Source organism: Gekko japonicus, unplaced genomic scaffold (assembly GCF_001447785.1).
Source record: "Gekko japonicus isolate JY-2015 unplaced genomic scaffold, Gekko_japonicus_V1.1 scaffold853, whole genome shotgun sequence".
Classification (NCBI taxonomy): Eukaryota; Metazoa; Chordata; class Lepidosauria; order Squamata; family Gekkonidae; genus Gekko; species Gekko japonicus.
This window is the reverse complement of record NW_015164210.1, coordinates 561,151-580,751: the sequence shown is the minus strand read 5'-3', so window position 1 is coordinate 580,751 and position 19,601 is coordinate 561,151. Positions and strand designations below refer to the sequence as shown.

Below are 19,601 nucleotides of genomic sequence, written 5' to 3'. Positions count from 1 at the left end.
CAGGAATGCGCCAAACTCATTGACGCATAAAAACAAAATGTGCATAGGCAAACTAATTAGTAGATGCTAATTTTCTGCCCCCCTTGCGTTTCTCTCCTACGCTAATCAAGCCAACCACGTTCTGCCTTGTACCTTTGCATCCTGAGTTCTCCCTTTGCAGCCCCTCTCACCTTCTGACTGGGGCAGAAAGACTCCGCGGTCTCCATTCTTACTTGTCTGACAAATAGTGATTCTTTGATTCTTCAGAGCCTGTACCCCGGAAATCTTTTTGGTCTCCAAGGTGCTCCTGAACTGGAATCTCGCAGCAGTACGGGCATTCCTTCCTTAAGGATTCGACTACTAATTGAGTGGAATTGGAGATTGGCAGAGGCAGATAACATACGACTTGGCTGGTATGACTGGTGTGAGACACAGCAGCACTGTTAATGATATGACTGCAGCCAGATATGGAAACGTCTCTCCAACCACACTTGAAGATGAATAATCGAGTCTCAAGCCTGGCGGAGATATGTTGTGACATCTCATTAGAAGCGGCATTCGCTCTGTAGAGGCCCTTGGGAAGTCCCAACGAACAGAAACCCCAGAACTCAGAACTTAGGTCAGACTTATTTAGCAGATGACGATGCCCAGTAGACGTCGTTCGTGTGCTTAAAAATGTCTGTTTCCATGGGAAAGAATCAAGGAGAAGAGTTGGTTTTATACCTCACTCTTCATTACCCCAAGGTGTCTTGGAGTGGCTTACAACTGCTTTCCCTTCCTCTCCCCACAACGGACACACTGTGAGTTAGGTGGGGCTGAGTGAGTTCGGAGAGAACTGTGACTGACCCAAGGTCACCCAGCTGGCTTCATGTGCAGGACAAACCCGGTTCTCTGGATTAGAGTCCGCCGCTCTTAATCACTATGCCAAAATATCAGCCGAGGGAGGAGATTATTTTTAATTAGCTTCCCCCTACACTGTATGAGCCATTCTTATTTCCCTTCGATTTATTCTTCACAGGCAGTGCACTGCAGACATCAGAGATTTGGCCTGGGACCCAACTCTCCCTAAAATCTTTGCCCATACTGCGCTGCTTCACAGGGTGCATGGGTGGACGGCAATGCTCCCTCTAAGCTGTGGAGTCTTGTGAGCAAAAATTCTACCTTGTGAGCTACTGGCATTAAAGTTGTGAGCGAGCGATTTGGCTGCTGCATCAATTCGTTTGCTCTGGAGCCCTCCTTCCTCAGCTGAGGCAAAAGTGTGCGCGCCGGAGGCTAAAAAACTGTGAGCTATCTCACACTAACTCAGCTTAGAGGGAACACTGGTGGACGGACATTTCAACACGAAGGCACACTGAAGACTTCATGTCATTGGTTCCATCTTTGCTCTTGTTGGGAATGTTCATCTCGGCATTTTTTGACCTTCCCTGGTCCACCTGTCCGCCTTGTGTCAACAAGGAAGAGGTGCATACCTCACAGGACCTCCATCGGCTCCCCAGGGCATGCAAGGCTGCTCGTTCTCCGGCAGCCTTTGGGTGATTGTGATCCACCAGGCAGCTGGTATGCCTCAGCTGGGTCTTCACCATCCACGCATCCTACCCAGCTTGAGAGTGGATAGATTTTCATGGGGATTGATGTTTATCTTTTTAAAGTTTATTTACTGTATTTTTGTATTATTTTTATAAGGCGTCTTTTATAGGCTGTCAGCTGCCCCGAGTCCCATTCAGGGGAGTGGGATATAAATTTGATAAATAAGATAAATGATAAATAAGTGTTCTGTGGGAGATCTGCTATCCAGATTAGATTTGCAGCTCCCCGGATTCAACTCATACCAGTCATGGCGATGAAGAACAGATCTCCGGGATTACCCAAATAACCTTCGTGTATTGAGATTTACTGGCTAACTGTCTAGGAAAGATTATTCATGGGCAAAGAGCAGGACAATGGAGGGAAAGGAAGAGTTAACATCTTGCTAGGGGTGACTGATCAACACTGTAGCCTTGAAGTGCTTCTAAGTAATAGGAGCCCCTTCTATTGTGAAACTGGCTGGTATGGATGTCTTTTAGTTTGACAGCATTAAGGACTCTGGGGCTGGAGAGTTAGTGCTGCTTAAATATATCATGTCTTACCCGGATGGACAACTTGGAACAGTGCTGAAATACGTCAACAACAGGTAGATATCCCACCAGCTAGTAACACGCTAAACATGCCTTCAGACACTTGAATACGCTTGTAAAATCAATGACATTGGTAAGATGCATTCACGTGGGGGTAGCCGTGTTGGTTTCAAGCAGCAGAACTAAGTTTGAGTCCAGTGGCCCCCTGAAGACCAACAAAGTTTTAGTCAAGGTATAAATGTATAAAGGTAAGATGCCTGAAGCTCACGGAAGCCCAGATGAGTTATCTCAGCAGGTAACATCGCTTAGTGGCTTGACCATACACCTGCTGGGTTTTAATAATACAGGATTGTTCTAGAATGTAAATCTTGTTTATGAGGCGGCAGATTCAGAGCTGTGCTGCTGTGATTACCACCTTGACCAGCTCACAATTTAAAGGTAAAGGTTTCCCTTGCTCGAAAGCCAGTCAAATCCAACTCTAGGGGGAGGTGCTCATCTCCGTTTCCAAGCCGAAGAGCCAGTGCTGCCCGAAGACATTTCCGTGGTCGTGTGGCCAGCATGACTAAACGCCAAAGCGCACGGAACGGTTACCTTCCCACCGAAGTGGTACCCATTTATCTACTTGCAATTTCTTGCTGCCGAACCGCTAGGTTGGCAGGAGCTGGGGCCCGAGATGGGAGCTCACTCCGTCAAACTGCCAAACTACAGACCTTCCAGTCTGCAGCTCAGCATCTTAACCTCTGATCTTCCTTGAGTCACCGCTCTTGGTCTTTACTATGGCTACCCATTTTGATCTTATCCCCACAGGAGACCACACTGGTTCGCTAAATGGGTGCAATCGAATAACCACGCACAGGAGAGCACTCCGCCACTCTGTGGATCTATGTTATAATCATTGTTTTTATTTTTAGAAAATTACAATAGAAAAGTACCTTTTGAACATTATTTTGAAAAAAAAAACCCAGAGTAGACAAAGGAGAAACCCCCTCCTACTTCAGCCACTGCTAACAGAAGGAGATACATTTTTTTGGGGGGGGGAATCAAGGTTTCCTGCTGCTCCAAGTCCTAACCTCCCTTTTTAAAAAAAACCAACAAAACAGTTATTCAAACACCTCTCATCAACATTTCCATTTTGTTCTCCAGTCGTACACGTTAGTTTTATGGCTAATCTTATTTATCCATCCCATTTGCTCTGTCTCTGGGCTGCGGTCACACACACACAGAGATAATCCACTCTCGGTCCACTTCCAGCGCACTTTCCAACTGGATTTTTACGGCGCGCACTGGCAAAGCCCGGTTGGAAAGTGCCTCGAAAGTGGATTCTTTAGTGTGTGCCACCACAGCCGCTGTGGCCATTTCAAAGCCTCCTGGTTTCTCAGCATTTGGTGTTTCCATACAGGATGCCGTATCCTCATTAAAGAAGACGCATAAATCACTTGCACCCCTGGCGCAAGCGTCAACAATACTCATTAGGGAAGCCTCTTGGTGTATGTTTAATCACGGTAAAATAAAACCTGGTCTCTGTGCTGAGCCAGTTGGAACAGCTGGCCCTGCTGATAGTCTTATGGGAAGAGGGGGGGGGGTGGCTATAGAGGAAAGGAGGACCGAGCTCTGGGTACGCAAGAGAAGGGACTTCAGCCAGGTAGACCTTATCATACAGGTGTAGAAAGCGGCACCTCCTGGTTCCAGAGCTCCATCCTCCCCACCAGGCCCTTAGCTACAGTGGGGCTTTTCGGGGCTTTGCCCTTTCTTAAAGGGACAGCCCCACAGGATCTTCTCCAAAATATTCTTAACCACTTTTTTAAATGGCCCTCCGACATTGCTCTCCTCGATGATCTTTGGTGGGACTCTGTAATCTGTTAGGGGCAAATTTTAGGGTGTGTGTGTGTGTGTTTTAAGCCCCCTGCAGTTGCTTTTTGAGGCTCTGTTAGGATGTGAAAATGTGTTCCACGATTGGAGGAGAAGGGCTTTTCAAACCAGAAATTTGTTTTTGCCCCACAAGCCACAAAATCCTGGCTACGGGCCTGCCCCCCCTCAATTCCCCATACGACTATGAAATGACCAGTCTGTCACACAGGAATGCAGGCTGACTGTTCTAAATGGGCCCTTAACCGGAAAGAGCAACAGAGTCAAAACTATTTTGATACTGGAGAAAGTAAAAACACTGTCCTTAAACATTAGAAAGACGTCATTAAAAACACTGTTGCTGGTGGATTCCTAAGAGGGGACGTTTTGCTTGGTCAGCTTCTCATTCGTCCAGCTTTCCTACAAATTCACGCAGCTTTCGAGGGGAAACTGAGGCGCGGCAGGGTCTGCAGGAGCACTGCTGGCGGCAACCAGGAGGAGCAACAGCAAGCAGCAGGTATGCCCACCCGCCATGTTCGGGGAACTGATTCGCAGCCACTTTTAGATCACAAAAAAGTGGACCGTGTGAAGGCTATTTTAAGTCTTTACTCCATCGGATTTGAGTGGAAAGGGTGGTTTAGTTGCTTCGTTACGGACCAAGGTCCCCGTCAGTGGCAAATGTGAAGCTGACTGGGCAATGGTGTGGCAATCACGTGGCTGCCTTTGGAAGCCGGGAGACGGCTCAAGCCGCAGTCGTTTCAGCCATCTCTCATCAACTCAAAATGGCGGCACGAGTCAAGGCCAGGAAGGCGAAACATCCAACCTGACAGGAGGAGTCCCCACTAGACTGTGGAAGGGTATGAAGCAGTCCCTTGGCATGGGCTTCCTTTACAAAAGTTGATATCCTGGGGTGTGGCTGTGTGTGTGTATGCGTGCGTGGCACCTATCTCGTATAGATCCAAAACCGTGCCAACTATTCTACATCTGCGTTTGAGGCTCCTCTGAAAACTCTGTTACAAAAGCTCATCCGGGGGGACGGGACACCTTTCACTGGAAACCCACGCTCACCCAAATCACCCGTGTTGCCACCAGCTGTACTCTGCTAACTGATGCGCCACCTGCCTTCTCCGTGAACAACTGCGTCACCTTGCTGAAAAGTTTCAAGCAGCTAATGTAGCGGACTCCCCCCCCCCCATACGTGGAGTAAAACCATATAATCTCGTCGTGTTAAAATACACAGCAAAAACATACATAGGGACACAGAGTCCTCTCTCTTTTTTAAAAAAAGAATCCTATTTCGTTTAAAGCAAGCAGAGCGCGGGGGATGTTATGAACTCGCTTTACAGAACTCGGGTTTTGCCTAGCCTCCGGCCCAGCTCTCAATTTTCCACCAGGCGATCACATACTTTGTATAAACGGGAGGGATACGTGAAGAAAAGCCGCGGCCGTTTGCGGTATCGAAGTGGCGCTCTTTCCCAGCTGTGGGGAAGTACAGAAACGGCCACGGCTGTTTCCAAGCACCCATCGCCTCCGACTTCACATTAATGCTTCTCCGTGCTGCTACGTACCCAAGCAGACGACCGCGTGGAGAACATACAGGCAGCTGTCGGCCTCTGTTAATACAAGCAAGCTGTGCGGCAGGCCATAACATACCTTCCCAAGTTAGAAAAAAAGATTGATTGTCTTGCTCAATATAGTTTGGCACATTTGGGAGAAACATGTACAATATGTCACAGGAACATTTAATATGTTCAACACACGTCCGTTCATCCCTGACTCCCAGCCGGGATGACCAAAAACGTCTATACATTTTAACTATACATTTAACTATACACTTAAGAATTGGAACTAGATTAAAAAAAAAAAACATGCCTTAAACATGCATCTTAAAAAGGATGGGGCGTGTGGGGGGGAATTCTTAATTACGGGCATTCAAAAGTCAAGCACGTAATCCGTGCCCCAACCCAGTGTAAGATCTTCCAATGTTTGGTATAAAAAAATACTTGAGTTCTTCTGTTCGTTGGCTGTCGTTGCTCTGTTTGAAGACACCTTTTCCGAGCAGATGTTCGCACACCCTTTTGTTCAGGAGTCACACGCTCTCTTCCTTACAATTTTATACAGTGTAGAAGAGGAAAACATTATTATACTCAGTATTGTTTGGTTTTTTTTAAAATTTTGCTTCCAGGAGAGCAGATGTGTGATAGAGGCTGTGGCAAAGTCTTGAAGGGATCCAAGCTGGTGGGAGGTCTCTTAAGCCTGCAACAGAGGGGGGGAAGAAGCGCCGGTTAGGAAAGGAAAGGAGCGTCCAGGATGGGAACGGAGAGGCTGACGCGGGGGACAGTTCGAGTCCCTGCAGGTCTCTCTCTCGTTCATTGTTGTTGAGTAGTGTGTGTGTGCGTGCATGCGTGTGTGTGTGCCTGGAAGTCATGGTTGACTTCTGGTTAAGCCCTAGTGGGGCTTGGACATTTCAGAGAGGTGGCTAACTATTCCCTGCCTCTGCGTCCCGGCCCTGGTATTCCTTGGAGGTCTCCCGTCCAAGCAAGGCTCCCTCTAAGCTGTGGAGTCCCGTGAGCAAAAATTCTACCTTGTGAGTGACTGCCGTTAAAGTTCCGAGCGAGCGATTAGGCTGCTGCGTAAATTAGTTTGCTCCGGAGCCCCATCCTTCCTGAGCTAAGACACAAAATGGGTGAGCCGGAGGCTATAAAAACTGTGAGCCGGCTCACGCTAACTCAGCTTAGAGGGAAGACTGCTTCCAAGTCCTTGCCAGGGCCGGCCCTGCTTCGCTTATGAGACCTGATGAGATCGGACTTGGTCCCTGCAGGTCTCTTGAGCCCACACCCAGAGATTTGACCCTTTAGGCCATGAAGATCAAGCATCGGGCATGGAAGATTTAGGGGATCCCCAGTCACACATGCAAGAATCCTGCAGGATCAGACCAAGGCTACCCTGACATGCAGGGCTATTTTGGGGCAGGAACGCACAGGAACGGAGTTCCGGCTGGCTCCTGAGTTGGCCACGCCCAGCAGGAACTCATTAGCATAATAGGCCACACCCAACAGCAGGAACTCATTAGGATTGGCTACATTAGGGGTGTGTGGCCTAACATGCAAAGGAGTTCCTGCTCCCAAAAAAGCCCTGGGTTTTGACAACAAACAAGGTAAACAGAATAAGAATCAAAAGGTGGGTGTGGCTGGATGACCACACTTCTGGTAACATGGGGGTGTGGCCTAATATGCTAATGAGCTGTGCTGTCAGGGTGTGGCCAAATATGCTAATGAGTTTCTGCTGTTGGGTGTGGCCTATTATGCTAATGAGTTCCTGCTGGGCTTTTTCTACAAAAAATGCCCTGCCATGGATAGCCCAGGCTAGCCCGATCTTGTCAGATCTCAGCAGCTAAGCAGGGTCGGCCGTGGCCAGTACTTGGATGGGAGACCTCCAAGGAATACCAGGGTCGTGGCCTGGAGGCAAGGGATGGCAAGCCACCTCTGAAACGTCTCTTGCCTTACAAACAAGTCTAGCTCCCCACCTAGCAAATGTGATGGAGAAGCAGGATGGAGAAGCTCACTCGATCACTGTGTATTGTCATAAGATGACTATTAAGCCGTGTGGGAGGGTTCTGGGATAGAAGAGCTCAGAGAGCCAAGACAGTCTTGCAGTCGTAAGCAATTCTGTCTCCAAACAGTTTTGTGCTTCTCTCGATCTTTCCAGCAACATTTCCCCTTCCTCTGAATGGTAATCTGAGACCCACGGGACTTCAATATTGAGAGGAATATTGAGAGGAATACTGAGAGGAACATTGAGAGGAATATTTTGGGGGGGGGGCTGTTCAGACATGATGGGTTTTTCTAAGATCTGTGTCTTTATCATGCTACCCGTGCATCTGTTTCACTCTATACTCTGGCTTCATACAGTGTGTGTTTCCCTGACTGTATGCCTTGGCAGTGACCGACATCCAAGGACTCTTACATTGTTAGTCTTCTTATGCAAATGGCTGAAAGTAACAGACCCTAGCAGGCAGCTTTAGCTCAGCGCTTACTCAGAATAAGCACAGAAGGTAGCTAAACCCAAAGGCCAACTTTCCGCAAGAACAGTGGCAGGGCTATATCTCAGCTTCTGAAGCGGAGCCCTGTGTTAACTCACTAGCAGCAAGCTGCTCATTCCCGGCACTGTTTACCAGCACAAGGTGTGTACAGCTAGCACCGTCACCTTGATTTTTTGCCGCATGCGAACAGCGTTGCTCAATGGTCTCTCTTGGCTCAAAGCAATGATCAAGATTTTAAAGAAACCAAACGGAGAGGCTGAAGCCCTTGGTCGCACCGCTTAGGTTTGCCCGAAATAGAACAGATTTTCAAAACAGTGCGCCAACTTACCCACCACACTGTATTTTTGCAGATGAAGGTAAGATACTGGTAGCGACTTAGGAAGAACCCTTTAATACCCACAAGACAGATTGTAGCCGCCATCACACACCTGGTACCTGCAACAGTAAAACACACTATCAGGGATGTGATCACTTTTTTACGGCAGCACTGGCAGCATCAACAGAGCCCGTGTCCACCCCGCGCTCAGTGTAAACACGGAATCAGCTCCTTGAAATAGCAGTAAATGGTAGCCACAGAAAGGCTTTCTTTCCTTTTTTCTGGTGCCCGAAAAGACACCGCAACCTTCCTCTGAAAAGCTTTAACTACTCAGCTTTTTAGACTGTGCAAAACTGCTAATGCAGATTTCATAGCTGCAAGGAATTTAACATTTGCATTTATTTATTTAAAACTTTTATCAGCCACCTTTCCTCCTCATGGCAGCTTACAAACATACATAAAACACGTAGGATATAACACATTACAACTGTAAAACACTTAAAATCACTACTCAGGACTGCTACCAGGGCTATTTTTGGAAAGGAATGCACAGGAACGGAGTTCTGGCTGGCTCCTGAGTTGGCCACGCCGAGCAGGAACGCATTAGCATAATAGGCCACACCCAACAGCAGGAACTCATTAGGATTGGCTACGTTAGGGGTGTGTGGCCTAACATGCAAAGGAGTTCCTGCTCCAAAAAAAGCCCTGGGTTTTGACAGCAAACAGGGTAAACAGAATAAGAAGCAAAAGGTGGGTGTGGCTGGATGACTACACTTCTGGTAGCATGGGGGTACGGCCTAATATACTAATGAGCTGTGTCATCGGGGTGCTAATGAGTTCCTGCTGGGCTTTTTCTACAAAAAGAGCCCTGACTAATAAACGTAAACCAAATGGGTCCTAAATAAAACCATCTCCAAATACTGCCTAAAGTTCAAAAGTAGGGGGGGGCCCGCCAGGCACACCTCCCTGAGGAGGGTGTTCAATAATTGCGGGGCTGCCACTGAAAAGGCCCTCTCGCGTGTACCGGCGTGTTACTTGTGGAAAAGTCACTCATTCACCCCTCCTGAAACAAGGTCAAGGGATAGCAAATGGTCCAAGGGCCACTGACTGAGGGCTGCTTCATTTACCATAGTTTTTCTCCCCAGAATATAGGGGAAAGTTGTGTGTTATAACGTTCAAAGAACAAGGAGAGTACAGGGACCAGGTGGCTAATGCATGCGGCAACGGGGTGACTTCTTCAAACTGTTACGCGAAGACTATTTCCACACAGAGAAAACCCGTGTCCCGAGAAAGCGGGCAGAGTTGACAATGGCTGTGCAGGAGGCGGAATCAGGTCACCCGCCATATGGTGCGACAACACCCAAACCTGTGAATCTGCAACCGCCACGTTAACTGCATGTGGAACACAAGAGGCACCATTCGGTGTTAACGTTCCAGTCAAGACTGCCCTCTGCTGTGTTTCCCAAGAGCTAAAGCTGGGCTTCACTGCCAGAAGCCTATCTAGTCAGAAATGGCCAGCCAGAAATTTCTGGGAAACCCAGGGAGAGGATATGAAGGCAGCAGTTATTTTACTCCAAAAGCTAGCATCGGGGGCCATATTGCCCCTAAACAAGGAGGTTCCAGTTGTCTCGCATGGCTACTGACGGGTCCCTCCATGAAAGCCAACACATCCTTCCCAGAGATTCCTGCAGGGCTAGTAATGGTGGCTTGCTGGTTGTCATGGTGAACTAAGAGTGCCACACGGAAAACACGGCCTAGCCGACTGGGTCGGGTGGCTCTGCTCCAGTCTGGGGTGGAGAGTGTTCTGTTCTTCTTAACACCCTTTTAAAGTCTCTAGCGCTGTGATCACACACACTAAATAATCCACTTTCAATGCACTTTCCAACTGGATTTTACTGTGGGAACTGGCAAAATCCAGTTGGAAAGTGGTTTGAAAGCAGATTGGAAGTGGATTATTTGGCGTGCATGATCACAGCCTAGGTGTATGAACAATTCTGGTTTCAACTCAGCCACAGTTAAGCACTGAAATAACACTGCAAATCAACAGGACATTTAAGAATTTGGTTGGAATGTGCTGCTTGTTATTTAGGGCTCCCAAATCTCACCAAATCGCGCGTTGGGGGATCCGCATGTCTTTGCAGAATCCGTGCCACGGGGACGGCGAGACACACTGCACCGCCATCGCCAGGACATGACGCTACGCGTCGCTCTGGCAACGGGGCTGTTTGGAGCCCCGTTGCCAGAGCGACGCGTAGCGTCATGTCCTGGCGACGGCGGGTGCAACGCGTCTCGCCGTCCCTGCAGCACAGATTCTGCAAAGACACACGATCCCCCGCCGTGACTTAGCAACCCTATTGTTATTGCTGTAAACTATATATATTCAAAAAAATCTCCCTCCTTCCACATAAATGAGAATTATTTCCCCATTTTTTCCCCTTACAACAACCTCATGAGGGGTTTGACTGAAAGGTACTCTCAAGTCTCTCAGTGAGCAAGAAAAGGCTTAGCCAGGCAATACTTGGCGGCTTAACAGGCCGTTTGTGTGAGAAACAGTCGATTCCACATGTTCAGGAACAATGCTCCCTCTAAGCTGTGGAGCCTTGTGAGCAAAAACTCTACTTTGTGAGCTCCTGGCATTAAAGTTGTGAGTAAGCAATTTGGCTACTGCATAAATCAGTCTGCTCTGGAGCCATCCTTCCCGCGCTAAGGCAAAAATGGAGGCTAGAAAACTGTGAGCTAGCTCACACTAACTCAGCTTAGAGGGAACACTGTTCAGGAACCTCCCGTAGCTATCCTGACAGGCAGAGAAGGTTGGCTTTAAAGTGCAGGATCACCCTTCCGACCTTCCTCAGGACCAGGAGAGGGCTCTGGGAGTCTAAAAAGAGCTAAGCTAAACCATATATATATAAAAGTACAAATATTTATTAAGGTGTAGACATGTTAAAACTTGTATACTTATAATTGGACTCCAGTGCAGCAGCTAATAATAGAATTTTCACCTTGATGGAGGGACACACATTCAGACCTACAAAATCGCTGTTACCAGGTTTCTTAGCCAACGTAATAATTTTCATTTCAATTTGGGTGAAATTAATTACACAATTTGACTGACAAAAGTTTTTACAATTTCATTTCACTTTTTAATTCAGAATAAGTTGTGGAGGTGATATGGCTATACCTATGGCCCATCACTAATACCAGGAGTCCAATTATAAGTATACAAGGTAACTTTATCTTTGATAGAATCATTTTTTATTCAATAATAATTTCTTTTATACATTTGGACAGAATAATGAAGTTTCTTCTCCTTTCTCCCCCCCCCCCATTTTTCTTTGAACAATTTCAGGAAACAACATCTGGTTTAATTATATGTGTACGAAAACTCTGTAACAGGTCTTTGAATGTGTGTCTAGAATATATAGATAATAGTGACCACTGAGGAAGGCCCTCAGGGGCCGAAACGCGTTTGGTCTTCAGTTGTAAAGTATTTACCTATCATATGTATGTATAGTGGATAAGCTTTTATAGTCTGATCTTAGACAAAGTAATTTTTAATCAGGAAACTTTTAACATGTGTAAAGGTAAAGGTAAAGGTTCCCTTGCTCGAAAGCCAGTCGAATCCGACTCTAGGGTTGCGGTGCTCATCTCCGTTTCAAAGCCGAAGAGCCAGCGCTGTCGGAAGACGTTTCCCAGGTCATGTGGTCGGCATGACTAAACACCGAGGCGCACAGAACGCTGTGACCTTCCCACCAAAGTGGTCCCTATTTATCTACTTGCAATGTCTTGCTTTCGAACTGCTAGGTTGGCAGGAGCTGGAACTAGAGATGGGAGCTCACTCCGTCATGCGGCACACTCAGGTCTCGAACTGCTGAACTACCGACCTTCCACAGCCTGCAGTTCAGCGTCTTAACCACTTGAGCCACTGCTGGTACCCGCATCTTATTTTTATGTGCACCGGGTGAGATGTTGTACATACAGTGATTCTTCTCTTTGAAAATGAACTGGCAAATGGATTTTGTTTGTTTTTGTTGTCCGAAGGAGAACTTCCAAGTCCATCACATTCTATTATTCCCCTTGTCCGGCCCGCTCCTGATCTTCAGATGTGATAAGATGGCACTTGAAAGGAGCCGGGAGAGGGAGGGAGAGGTGAGGAGAGGCTGCTGACAGGAGAACGCCCGGTCCCCCCTCGGAAGGGCCTCATGCGCTCATTTGGACACCGAGGCCAAAGACTGTCTTGCAAAGGAACTGCAGAACATTTCTTTGGAGGGGAGAGGTTCCGTTGTTGTTGCTCAGCTTGAGAGGAAGAAGAGCCAGGTGGGATTAGTGGATTAGTGATCCTACCATAATAGCAGCTGCGGCACTGCAAGCCAGCGAGGGGGCCGTGCGCGCCCGTGGAAAGTTACTCTCTTATTCTGTCAGGGCTGGACTTTCGAAATTCTGTAAGGCATGAAGCGGCCTCACCAGGTCCAGAGCGTTAGCCTGTCAAGCTCCATTTTGTTGACTCGGACTGCCGGCGGCTCTTTAGGCTCTTGGGATGGAGACTTTTGTGTCCCATGATCCTTTTCACTGGAGATGCCGGGGACTGAACAGGGACCGTCTTGCATGCACAGCAGATGCTCTGGCCCTGCCCTTGTTAGTGATACAAAATGAATGCACAGGTTGCTTCCAGCTGAGTCAGACTTTTGGCCTATCAAGGTCATTATTGTCCACTCTGACTGGCAGTGGCTGTCTGTCTAATCTAGAGAACCGGGTTTGATTCCCCACTCCTCCACATGAAGCCAGCTGGGTGACCTTGGGCCAGTCACAGTCCTCTTGGAGCTCTCTCAGCCCCACCTACCTCACAGGGTGTCTGTTATGGGAGGAGGAAGGGAAGGCGATTGTAAGCCGCTCCGAGACTCCTTTATCTTGAAGAGTGAAGGTATAAAATTAACTCTTCTTCCGCTTCCTCCTCTTCTGGTGTCTCAGGCAGGGACTGTTATTTACGTCCATGCCTTGAACATATGAAGCTGCCTTATATGGAATCAAACCACCAGCATGTCAAGGTCAGTCTTGGCTACTAAGACTGGCAGCAGCTCTCCAGGGTCTTGGGAGGGTGGTCTTTTGCATCACCTGCTACATGACCCTTTTAAGGGGAGATGCTGGGGATTGAACCTGGGACCTTCTGCACACAAAGAAGATGCTCTGCCACTGAGCCACAGCCTGTTCCCCAAATGCTGCCTGGCTGGATCAGAGCTGAGCTCTACCTCGACCAGCATTTCATCACCAAGAGGGGTCAGGCGGGTGCCTTCAAGTGCTCACAGCCTGGGCACGAAGGTAAACCAGTCTACCCTCATTCTCACTCAAATCCCCTAGCCGGTAGGCAGGTGGCAGCAGATTCCCAGACGAAAGAACCTGCAGGTGGGTCTTCCTGGCTAAGTCCACATTTCTGTTTGTCACTTCCTGTTGGTATTCGAAAGCATTCTGCGTCTCTGAAGATGAGAGTCTGTTCAGTTGTCTTTGGTAATTCCACACAGTGCAGCTGTTATCTCTTCACACGAGTGGGGAGCCGGGGTCCCGTTCAGATCTCCAGAAATAGGGAATGATGGCCTGCGGAGGCATGAGGACCACAAAACAGCCATCCTCCCCACCCGGTAGCGACATTCAGACACAGCCGGAGCCAAAGGAAAGATTATCCCGAAGAGAAGGCAAGGCAGGCTTCGCTCACGCCTTGCTAAGTGCTAGCCCGCTGCTTCCCAGGAAAATACTTTGTTTGCACGCGGTCCATCTGTGGCAGGGCCTGCAGCAACGAACACCATACTAACACTAACCACCACGTGCCCTTAACATGAAGACTTATTGTGGTGTATTCAATGCAAGGCAAACTGTATGTGAATCACCCTATTGAAACACCATGTGAAGCTTCGTCCTGGGCTAGGATTCAAATCGCTCCAATCATATCGGTAGCCCAGGAAGAACCAGCCAATCAAGTACCAGCAAGCTCCCTGAGCGGGAACGTCCGTGATTGGTTTTTATGTAGACAACCTAATCGGTTGGTATTTGTATAGTAGGTGTGGCTACATTAGCCGGGAGAGTTTAAAAGCAGGACAGCTGCAAATGTAAAAGTTGTTCTGGCTATCAGATGTTGATCCGTGTTGGAGTTGTGTTCGAGTTGTTGAATAAAGCTGAATCTTTGCTGAATCACTCTCCGACTACTTTGTTAAGCAAGCGACTTAACACTTATTAAACTCCAAATGAGGTCCCCTTGCCAGGAATCTACTGCCACCTCCCCCCACAACTGGCTTTCCCAGCTGGCATCACACCAGCCATACCACACAAAGCTCTCAAGCGCCCACCCACTTGCGGCCATTTTCACTACCTGCCTGGCGACTTCGGAGGACCTCTGGACCACTGCATGGGCAATTAATTAATTATCGTATGGCAGAGTGTGTAGTATAGCTAAGAGATCCTAAGATAGTCTGGCAGCCAGAAGTTCTAGCTCTTTTTTTTTAGTGCTACGCGTCACTAAAGTGGCGAACTAGACTTGTTTTTAAGGCAAGAGATGTTTCAGAGGTGGTTTTGCCATCGCCTGCCTCTGTGTCACACCCCAGTGTTCCTTGGAGGTTGCCCTTCCAAATACTAGCCAAGATCTTCGCTTCCCAGATCTGACGGGATCAGGCTAGCCTGGGCTACCCAGGTCAGGGCACTGCATGGATTTTCCCGTGCCAGCCCCAACTAGTCAACAGAAGCTGCCGGAAGAGCAGAAGAGGACTACCTCACTTGGTGCCACAGCGGCTGCCTAAGCAGGACCTCTCCAAAAGATGCCTTCGGACCCTGCCTTCCAAACTGCAGTCCAAGGAGCCCATCTGCATCTTCCCCACTCTCTCCTTCCCGCCTGCATACCTCAATAACCCCATGCCTGCGCATTCTTGAGTAAGGGCTCTTTTTGTAGCAGGAACGCCTTTGCATATCAGGCGACACACCCCTAATGTAGCCAATCCTCCAAGAGCTTACAGTAGCCCCTGTAAGAAGAGCTCTGTAAGCTCTTGGAGGATTGGCTACATTAGGGGTGTGTCGCCTAATATGCAAAGGAGCTCCTGCCACAAAAAGAGCCCTGCGCGGCGGGCGGCCATCTAACCTTGATCTGCAGCCAGTGAAATTTCCATTAATTTTTCAAAAAGGGAGATTTATTTTGTTTTGGCTAAGAACAGCCAAAAAACAAGAACAACAGGGAGGGAAGGTGACTGGGGTATGGATCTCTGCTTTTTGAGGAAAGCGGCTTTTCTCTTCACCAGGTCTGCAAATCTGTTTATACGTGAACCCTAGGCAACGTAGGCACGACGATCCTTGAACCATCAAATTCCCTTTCGGAGACTTCAGGGCAGTTTGGGCATTGTGAGAAAAGCTCTCCATCAGCCCAAATCCCACACTCCCGCAGTCGGTACTGTAAAAGTGTTACCTCCACAACCATCCGATTTCTTACCCCACCCCTCCACCCCCCTTGAATTGGCTACTTATCTATGGAGACATGGCATCCAAACACAAGGAACGCTTCAGTGGGCTCGCTCCTGAGGGAAGGCCTTTTCAGCTGTGGCCCCCGCCCAGAAAGACGCCGCACCAGGAAGGCCTATTTGGACTATTCATTGCAGATTTTTGACAGCCAGGGGTGGGGGGACTCCTTTTGTTAATCTCCTCTCACCCGTGGCTAATTGATTCAAGAACTGCTGTCTTGGTCTTTATTTTATTATTATTGCATTAGTATGTTAATATTTTGGCCCTTATAAGGAGTCACGTAGTCTTGGAAACGGAATGAATGTAAAGTATCATTCTGTCTGCCCTAAGCAGGGCTCACATGTGAAATTGCTTTATACTGTATCAGACCCTTGGTCTACTCCAGCCGACCCAGACTGGCAGTGGCCGTCCAGAGTCTCAGGAAGAGGCCTTTCACATCATCTACTGCATGGCTCGTTTAACGGGAGATGCCAGGGGTTGAACCTGGGACCTTCTGCATGCCAAGCAGATGCGCTGCCACTCAGCCACAGCCCCTCCCCCAGGGTTGGCCCTGGTTAGTGATTGGATGGGAGGCCACCAAGGAAGCCCATGTTTGCAACGTCGAGTCAGACAATGGCAAACTACCTTTGTTCATCCCTTGCCTTGAAAGCCCTTCAGGGCCACCATACTTCAGCTGCAATCTGGTGGCACTTTCCACCAGGTAATTCTGCCCCCTTCTTAGACGCCTCTCATTGCGAGTGCTCTAGACACTTTGAGAGAACTCTCAGTCCAATAGGAAAGGCCTCCACAGGTCCCACGTTCATAGGAATAGTTCTTTCAATGGAATAAAGCATTCCTCTGAACGTTACCCTGGAAGGTAAAGACTTTTCTTAGGAGCCTGTCACAAAACCACACAAAGAACAGTTATTGGGTAAGCGACCTATTTCCCCCCCAGATTCAGGAACAGGAGACAGAAGGAATTCCGTGAGGGCTAAAATTATTTCAAAATACATTTGAGCAATATAGAGTTAGGTATGTTCTCACCCTCTTCTCAGCCCAAATGGCAAAGGACCTAGACTGGTCCAAAGTTTACAGAGCTTGAACAGATCGGGGACATTTTCTGATAAAGGAAGGAAAAAGAGTGCGAGGCAAACCAAGAGTCAACGTTACCCTCTCCAGAAGGCAGGTGGCATCCGCAAAACTGGCCCTGTAACAGTGCACCTTTGGCACGGAAGGCTACTCTGCCAACGCAGGTCAAAACCTGCCCATAGTATGAGCAGCAAGATACAGGTGAATACAATCTAACATGTCATCCCAGGGCTCCTTAAGAAGAATGCAGTCATTCCTGCGGCAGTCTCATAGCATCTTCGGGGCTGTTTCATACGCCCTCCTCCAACCCCAGGTTCCTAAAACTGAAATCTTCACCATCAGATTTCCGACAATCAGGAAGCAGTTTATCTCCAGGCCAGTTTGGCTGGAGATCCTGGAGGTTTTTTGCCATCTTCTGGGCATGGGTCACTGGGGGTGTGTGGAGGGGAGGCACTGTGTGTGCAGGGGGTTGGACTAGATGACCCTGGAGATCCCTTCCAACTCTTATGATTCTAAGAATTTTTAACGCAAGAGAAATAAGCTCCGGAACATTGTGAAGCATCCACTGTGGAACTAGATCTGTCCACGCTCTGAATTCCAATTAATAGGCTTATACTGGTCCCTTGGGCTGCCAGAGTATCCCTCCCTCCCTCCCTCCCTCCCTCTTGTCTGCTGTCTCTGAGAAGGGGAAACGCAGATCTTCCAGGCACTCGAACGCTGAGACACAGTTGCCTGCTTTGAGTTTTGCCTTTTGATGAAAAAGTGCCAAGTTCAGTAGAAAAATCAACAGACTGGACCTGGGCTGGCTGGAAAGCTATCGTGGCTTGCCGAGGGGGTCAGAGATGGGGCCTTCTTCCTCTCAAAAGGGAGATCCTGCACTGGGGGGGGGGGTGTGTGTGTTTAGCAACCAGCACTGAAAGGGCTAGTCTGACCACGCAGCTCCATCAGCAGTGCCTTCCACCACCTCCCTCTCCTCCCCCTTCTGACCTCCACTTCTCCTCTCCTCCCCTTTCTGACCTCCCCTATTTATGGCCCCCTCCCCAGGACCTTGCTGTTTTAGGTAATACTACTGGGCTATCAATGTTCCCTCTAAGCTATGCAGTCTTGTGAGCAAAAATTCTACTTTGTGAGCTACTGGCATTAACGTTGTGAGCGAGTGATGTGGCTACTGCATAAATTAGTTTGCTCTGGAGCCGTCCTTCCTGAACGGAGACAAAAAACTGTGAGCTAGCTCACATTAACTCAGCTTAGAGGGAACAATGCTGAGCATTGGAGTTTTCTGGAGTGCCTCTTTCTACCTGATATGAGGCATGGGGTTTATTGTTGTTGTCTATCTTGCCACCTACTGTTTTATTGGTTTTTTTATTGTTTTTACTGTTTTATGGGTTTTATGCTGTAAGCCACCCTAAGCCCACTTGTGGGATAGGGCAGAGGGTATAAATTGATTGATTAAATAAATATAACGACAACGGTAATAACAATGATAATAGCCCGGGCGAGCCCAATCTCGTCAGATCTCGGAAGCCGACCCCGGCGGGTACTTGGAAGGGCGACCTCCAAGGAATACCAGGGAGGGGCGTTGTCATGATCTGGCCTATGCCAGTACGGCCTAGCCAGCCTAAGAGGCCTGGGTGGCAGTAGGAGGCAGCTAGGCCTACAACTCCCAGAAGGCATTGGGAGAGGCAGAGAGGATTCTAAAGAGACCGTGGGAGTCGGTTGGGAAGTCAGTCTGGGAGGAGACTGTGATAGTCTGGTGGGAGAAGGAATCTGAGCTGTTCGCTGAGGGAAAAGGGTGTCTTTTGTCTCTCTCTGCGGCCTGATCTTAGTGAGAAGATAGGCTGGGCTGGGAAGAGGAAGATCCCTCCATCCTTCGTCTCTCTGCAACCTGATCTCAGTGAGAAGACAGGTTGGTCTGCGAGGAAAGGATCCCTCAGCGTGAGTGTTAGGCAGGCAGGCTGTGGGCCTGGAAGTAAAACAGTTAGGAGTAACAGGTAGCTGCGTTAGTTTATGTTTATTTTTCCTTTCACACTGTTATCCCCTTTTTAAGCACCTTGCCGTGTCTTGTTTTTCCCTGCCCCACTGTTGTTTTAATAAACCCTTTTTGTGTAATTATTTTCTCTGCCTGGGTCAATCACGCCTGTATTGCTCGGCTGAAAAGGGGCTTGGGAAGGTACCCTGGGCCTCCCAAGGGACCATAAATCCAGGGTGGTGGCGGCGGAACCCAAAGACCCCTCTGGGGTCATGACAGGCGTGGAGGCAGGAAATAGCAAGCCACCTCTCTGAAATGTCCTAACCCCACTAGGGGTCGCCAGAAAGCACCACGACTTCCAGGCTCGCAAGCACGCACACAAACAAAAACAAAGCAATGGTTCCCACGCCCCCCCCCCCCCCAGCGATAACCAGGAGTACTGGAACCAGGGGGTGTGCCCTCCCAGCCACTTACACAGTATTCAGCAGAACTGTCGGGACTTCCAGCCCTGAGAAGTGGCCTCGGAGGGAGGGAGCCAGCGCATCTGAAACGAGAGGAGCAAGAGAAGCAAAACGTGAGTACAAGAAGACCGGTCCCCCCTCGAAGGTTTCTGAGGCCGGGTTTCCTTCAAGCCCAAGTGGCAGCAGATGAGCCACTCGATTTGATTTAAACATTTATATTCCACGTTTCCTCTTGGCTCGAGATGGCTTTACAGGAAGCGACTAAAACATCACAGATTAAAACCAAATAATAACCTGCAAATACCACCCCCCGCTCTTC

At 48.6% G+C, this 19,601-nt stretch overlaps 1 protein-coding gene across 1 annotated transcript in view; it reads right to left on the bottom strand.

The window, feature by feature from the left end:
• Positions 1–6,109: 6,109 nt before the first annotated feature.
• Positions 6,110–19,601, bottom strand: part of RBPMS (RNA binding protein with multiple splicing) — a 169,398-nt gene continuing 155,906 nt past the window's right edge. The window contains exons 7-9 of the mRNA XM_015408437.1: positions 19,296–19,365; positions 8,309–8,415; positions 6,110–6,194 (exon numbers count right to left, since the gene is read on the bottom strand). Of these exons, the coding sequence (XP_015263923.1) occupies positions 19,303–19,365 (63 nt within the window). The 3' untranslated portion in view covers positions 6,110–6,194; positions 8,309–8,415; positions 19,296–19,302. The remainder of the gene's footprint in view (positions 6,195–8,308; positions 8,416–19,295; positions 19,366–19,601) is intronic.